The 6054-nt window shown below is 43.0% G+C and overlaps 1 protein-coding gene across 2 annotated transcripts in view; it reads right to left on the reverse strand.

The window, feature by feature from the left end:
- XDH (xanthine dehydrogenase) overlaps positions 1–5823 on the reverse strand; it is a 47413-nt gene extending 41590 nt beyond the window's left edge. The window contains exon 1 of one of the 2 annotated variants that reach the window (XM_032184258.1): positions 5766–5823. In XM_032184258.1, coding sequence (XP_032040149.1) covers positions 5766–5783 — 18 coding nt within the window. In that variant the 5' untranslated portion in view covers positions 5784–5823. Of the gene's footprint in view, positions 1–4904; positions 5078–5765 lie in introns of those variants that run through there. The other variant, XM_032184257.1, reaches the window with a different exon arrangement.
- Between the last annotated feature and the right edge of the window lie 231 nt (positions 5824–6054).

A 6054-nucleotide genomic window follows, 5' to 3' on the forward strand; every position in this document is an offset into this window, starting at 1 on the left:
AGAACAAATCTCCTTTGCAGGTTTTGAGTCGGCTTCATCCATTCGTGAACAACACTACCAGCAGTTAACTATCAGATATAAAATGAGATTTTACTTTGACCTTTGCTCCATGGCCAGAAACCGAAGGTCTGCTCTTGCCCGCGAGTTGCAGAGCCTGGCTTCCTGCGCCACTGTTATTAACAGAAGGTAAGAATCATTTCCAAATTCACCGAGTGCCAGAACAGGAGCACGTGTTCTCAGCTCTCACACACTGCAAGTCCTCTTACTGCTTTTAACCCAAATCCCACCCTGGCACATGTTGTTTCTATAAATTAATTGCTCCCAGTTTCGAATGGCAAAATGAAAGAGAAGGCATTTGTGTAAGCCTTTTTTCTTGCTTAAAGCCCTCTGCACTGCTTCATTTTTTGTCCCTGACACGTGACAGGACTAGTCCCAAGAGACAAGGTTCATATTTTCTACTTGAATCTGCATTTTTATAGCCATCTAATACAGTTGCTGCTACAAGGCACAATACGGGGGGGCTGTTTTGTTTCTGTACATTTAATTTCTGCACTGGGGATAATCCACAAGGAAACAATTCTTCCTTCTGTCTCGGGGATGCCTTCCAGTAAATCACGCAGCACTTGTGCTGCTGCTAGTCAAAGCAGTACGGTCTCATACCTTTGCCTCCTGTATACATACCAGCTAGTAAGAGCATGTATTGGTCTTCTCGTGACCATTCAGTTCGGAGCAAGCACATAAGTCCCCCTGCATCAGTTCAGTAAATAGACACGAGCGGGTAATTCCAACAGAAATACCTGTGACTGACTCCTAGGCTCCCATGAACTGCTGGCCTTTCACAGACATTTCCCAAGCTAAAAGCCTTCCCCAAAAATCTGTACCCTCACTGTGAGTTGAGTTCCTTCCCGAGGTCTGCAGCAATGGCCATTGCAAACCGTTTCAAACCAGTTCCCAAGATAGCCAGGCATAGAGAAAAACCTTCAGAACAGTTTTCCAGATGAATATTTAAAGAATATTCACGTCAATGCTATCCTTAGATCAAAGAAAGCCTCTCAAGAATTCTTCTTGAAAGTTTTCAAAGAACATTCCACTACGTACTCCAACTGAGCAACTGAAGTTTTGGCAAATTGTTCCTTTTACAGAGTTTTTTTTGTTTTAACACACAGTAAAACACAAGCCTAAGTCTTTGTTCAGCAAAGCATGCAGCCACTCAGCTTTTAGTGAAGTACTCAAGCATGTGCTGAGTCCCATCATAGCCAAACTTTGGATCAACCTTACCAGCAAGTGGCTCCTACTGTGCAGGACATTATGAACACCCCACACTCATAGCTCACACTCACAGCCCAGTTTCCTACTGCACTAACTTCAGACAACTCCACTGTAGCTCTGAATCTGCAATGCTGACAGAGACGTGGGGTCAGAGGTAAGGGTTATGAGCTTGGAGGACATTCATTAGACACACGGGAGGGAAGGGATGCCATCCAGAGGGACCTTGACGGACTGGAGAGGTGGGCCTGTGCAAACCTCATGAGGTTCAACGAGGCCAGCTGCAAGGTGCTGCATCTGGGCTGGGGCAATCCCAAGCACAAATACAGGCTGGGCAGAGAATGGATTGAGAGAAATACCTGTATTTTGTACACTTCCATCTGAAATCAAAATTCCACAGGCTTTGGAAGACATTTAATGTGGTTTCCAACACAGACATTCCCCTCACCCCCCTTAATATTCAGGATAGAAATACAAATATTGAGCATGTTTGAACTAAAATTACATGCTACATGTGTGACACACCTTCCAGTTGATGAAACCAGAATTGCCATTATTTCCTGTAAACTGTATGTGCTGTTTTCCATCATATTGCAGACAGGCAATATAACCAAGTTAACTTTGTGATAGTTGTGTGTCAACTTTCACTCCCAGCGAAGAGGTGCTTAAAATAAACAACCCAGACTATGAGGTATTCGGCTCTTCTGAGACTTTTTCCTGACAACATGACAGACCGGGCTAATGCAAAAGAGTAGTATTGGCTACCAGGAAAGTCCCTGTCTTATCAACCTCCTCTTACTGTGCAGTTTTGTACTACGGCAGTAATATAAATGCATACGAATATCAGCAACCCATTAGCAATGCAGAGCTGCCACAAATACACACAGCAGTAACCTTTCCCACTGGTCATGCTTTCAGTCTCTCCAGCAAATTGACTGGAATACTTGGTCAGGACTCCAGACGTGGATCCATACCCTGATTTGCTACCTGGCGTTTCAGCAGCATTGCCTAGGAGCTCCTGATCACCTCCTTTCATCACAATCTCTCACAGGCAGAAGTGTGCCAGCAAACTCCATGTTTGTTGCCACAGACTGTATTGCCAAATGAGTCCAATCATCTGTTATCTTTCTTGGACGTTCATCTGCTGGGGGCATAGCTCAAATGATTTTGGCAGCACAACCAAAAAAGGAACCATAAAACAAAGTCACTGGAGGCTCTGGGCCTCCTCCTCCTCTCTGATCAGGTGGAACTGCGGTCCCACGAGCGAGCAGGGAATGATGCTGAGAGAGTCTCGACATGTGGAACGAGCTGGTACTGCTGGTAGTATTAATGGCTTATGGTTTCCTGCCTTTTTTTTTTAATCTTTTTTTTTTTTTTTTTTTCCAACCAAGGACTGCCAAGGTAACGTGATAAAACCTTTTCACTCTTCACAAGGCCAGCTCCAACGCGGTTTTGTAAACAGGGACCTGTGGTTCCATGAAAACTGCTACAAAGCACCAAGGAAGACGACATTCACAACATGTTCTTTAACTTCAGGACATAGCCAGAGCAGATAGAAAGGAAAGGTTTGTTTTCAGCTGTCAGCCTTCAGGACCCACACCTGCTCTTTCTCCCCTTCTCTGCCTCACCCCACATCTGTAAGCGTTCCACAAAACCAGCTTGGTGCAGCTACGTCTCTCTTCTGCTTTACTGATTGCAACACATTTTCCAGGAGTTAGCCAAGAGTCTTTTCCAGGAAGACAGACTTTTCTACTGATAGACACAGAGCAATGCTCCTGTAATACTTAAGCAATCACTGATGCTGAAGCACCAGCTATCTCTGGATATGAAGAGTTAGCAAACATTCCCATAGCTGCCATGAGCAGCGTATTGGTTATGAACTAAAGCTCGTCTAGCACCAGAAGAACAGTTCTCTTCCATCTGAGTATACTTAAAATACAAAAACCACCACCAAACATGACAGTATAGCCTTTGATAGGGCCTGGATTGCCATAGATGATTGTGGCAATCCCCTGTTGTAAGACTGAAAAAAGCTCTCAATTCACTCTGAAAATTTGGGCTCACAGGGAGGGATCTGAAGTGACTAAAACCTTCACGGAAAGAGAAGGAGACAAATTAATGGTAAACCTATCACCTGTGATAGCAGAAAATTCATACATCATCCTATGCAACTGTTTCATGATCTCATTTACAAGACACAATTAGCTGGTCATAATTAAAACAAAGCTTCAACTTTTTAACATCCTTTTGGCAACAATTAACAGCTGAAGAGTCAGTTAACACTGACATGAACCATTACTGAAATTGGCAACCAAAGCTTCTGGAGTTGTCTCCTTTATAAAAGCTCAGAACCAGGGCTGACTTCTACATTAGTATTACATTAAAGAGACCTTGGATTAATTTTTAATCTATACTATGCAAACTTCATTATTCAGCTAGCAATTGATAATTAGACAAAACAAGGCTTTGACATCAAATGTCCCAGGTTTTTTCCAGCGCTTCCAAGTTGTGTTTTGTTTTGTTTTTTTTAACAAAACCTTGGAAAGTTCAAATTCCAGTCTAGCTTGGGATCCAAATTCAGAACTAAAACACCCTGATCGTAGCAACAATCTAATCCACATTTACACATGATTAAATTAGAAGGCAAGATCAACAAAAGCAAAATTGATAGGAATCCTGTCCCAGTCTTCACGGCAGCGCACAGAGCTTTTTAACCAAATAAAAATAGCGTGTGATCCCTCAAGGGATTAAAAAGGCTAATTCTCTAGCCCAAAATTAGTTCTGCATCTTATTTACCCCTGAAGAAGGCACAAGGAACGTCCACGAACTTGGCCTCAAACTATACTGCAGATATGCAACCTTCTCCCCTCCCCAGGTTCTCTGCTACCAGCTGCTCTGCACAAGTTTCTCCACCCAGGTATCAGGAAAGAAGAAAGAGGCAGGGCAAGATTAACACTGGGCTAAACTCAGAACTTGTGTTCATACTTCAAAAGAGGTAGTCTTGACTTGTTACAAGTTGCAGAGAAATGAGATTTGGAGAGAAAAAGCTGAAAGGTGTGCAGTGTGTGCAGGCACCACCTCCCACCCTCCTGTCAGGCACCACGACTCCTGGGGGAATTGTCTGCAGCTGACCTGGGTGATACTTGAGTTTTCGATATATGCAAAACAGGATCAGGTAATGGGTTTTAGAGTGTAAAGATTTCTAGCTTCTAAAATGGAAATGGGATAAATATTTTCCTAAGGTCACTTCTTAAAGGCAAATGCCAAATTACTTACTGAACAAATGAATTATAGAGACGCTTATATGTGAGTTGCATTTTCCAGATCTATTGTAATTACTGAAAATATTTCTAGTAAAAGTAGTTGCCCCAGAACTGCAGCAAATTATTGCCAACAAATCTCAACTGTAAAAGGAACATTATATTGCTCTCTGAATAATTTAAAAACTAAAGATAAGGAAGGGAAAAAGCCAATAAGCAAAGCAGTAAGTGTAAGTAGCCTTGACAGTTTAATATTCAGAAGTGATCATAGCAATTTTGCTGGTATTAGAGAACTTCAGAGGAAGAAAAGAAGACTAGAAAAATAAGTAATCAGCAAGCCATCAAGGAGCAAGCTAAGAATGCTGGAATCTTCCTTACCTTTTTACCATTCACAAAGAAAACAAGTTCATCCCCTGTCTCGTCTGGCGCCATCCTGCACACCTTCCAAAATTGACTCAAATAGGGCCACGGACACCACCAACCCCTCTCCCCCCTAAGAGCAACCCTACACCTAACAGGGAAGTGAGCACCAGCGACACGACAAGTAATATGAGTCTGTCTGAAGACCGTCTGACTTTATTTCTCCGTAAGTAACCTGTGAAGCCCCACGTTATATAAGGGCCAACAAAGAGGCGTGCCAGCTGCTTTTGGTTGGTGCTTCTGCAGCAGCAATAACAGAAAAGGAATTGGAACAAGCAAAGTGACCCGCCCCCTTTTATATAGCAACAGATCAACTTGACTCACGATCCAGCTGCATTCCCTTTGGGCTATGCTGCCAAGCTTGGGATACTCAGGGTGCCACCGCAGCAGCTGCCAGGAAGTCCCAGCATTTTGCAACGCAATGCAAAGTCTGGGTGGGGGGCATTGTCCGGAGAGAATGCTTGCAGAGGTGGAGGAGAAGGGTGTCCCAACTCTCCGCTGAGTATTGACGACAAAAACCCTCTCTTGCCTTCTCTCCGTGCATAGCCATCCACCTGGCATTCAGTACGGTGAGGTCTTCCTCGTAAGAGCACTTCCTTATCAACTTAGTAGAGTGCCTGAAAGGCTCTTTGACCATTTTATCTTAGACTTTTAAAGCTACAGTGCTACCCACCTTCAAGGATGTAATTCCCACAGGTATGTACTTGTTCAGATTAAAAACAATTCTAGAGAGCTGAACCTCTGGTTCAGCACGTTAAAAGGAAGCACTGAGCTGAAATCATAATATTTTCACTGGGCTCTAAAGGCCTTTGTGCTTACCTTTTGTGGTTTAATCATCACATCCTGGATTCAGGTGCATGTCTCCAGTGAGACAGAAAAGCCAATGAAGAATTTGTGTCCTCTCTTTTCCTTTTTTTATGGTTTCTTCTGGCTTCATATGGGTTATACAACCACATTTTTTTTCCTTGCTTAAATCTTCCTGATTTTTCTCCCCCAAAACTGTTGCAGAATCGTCCACAGACCCGTAGACAGGACATACATCATTTTCATGAATAAGATTTCTAATTACTTAGTTCCAGTTTAAAACCACACCACGAAATTGCACAAT

This window comes from Aythya fuligula, chromosome 3, assembly GCF_009819795.1.
Source record: "Aythya fuligula isolate bAytFul2 chromosome 3, bAytFul2.pri, whole genome shotgun sequence".
Lineage (NCBI taxonomy): Eukaryota > Metazoa > Chordata > Aves > Anseriformes > Anatidae > Aythya > Aythya fuligula.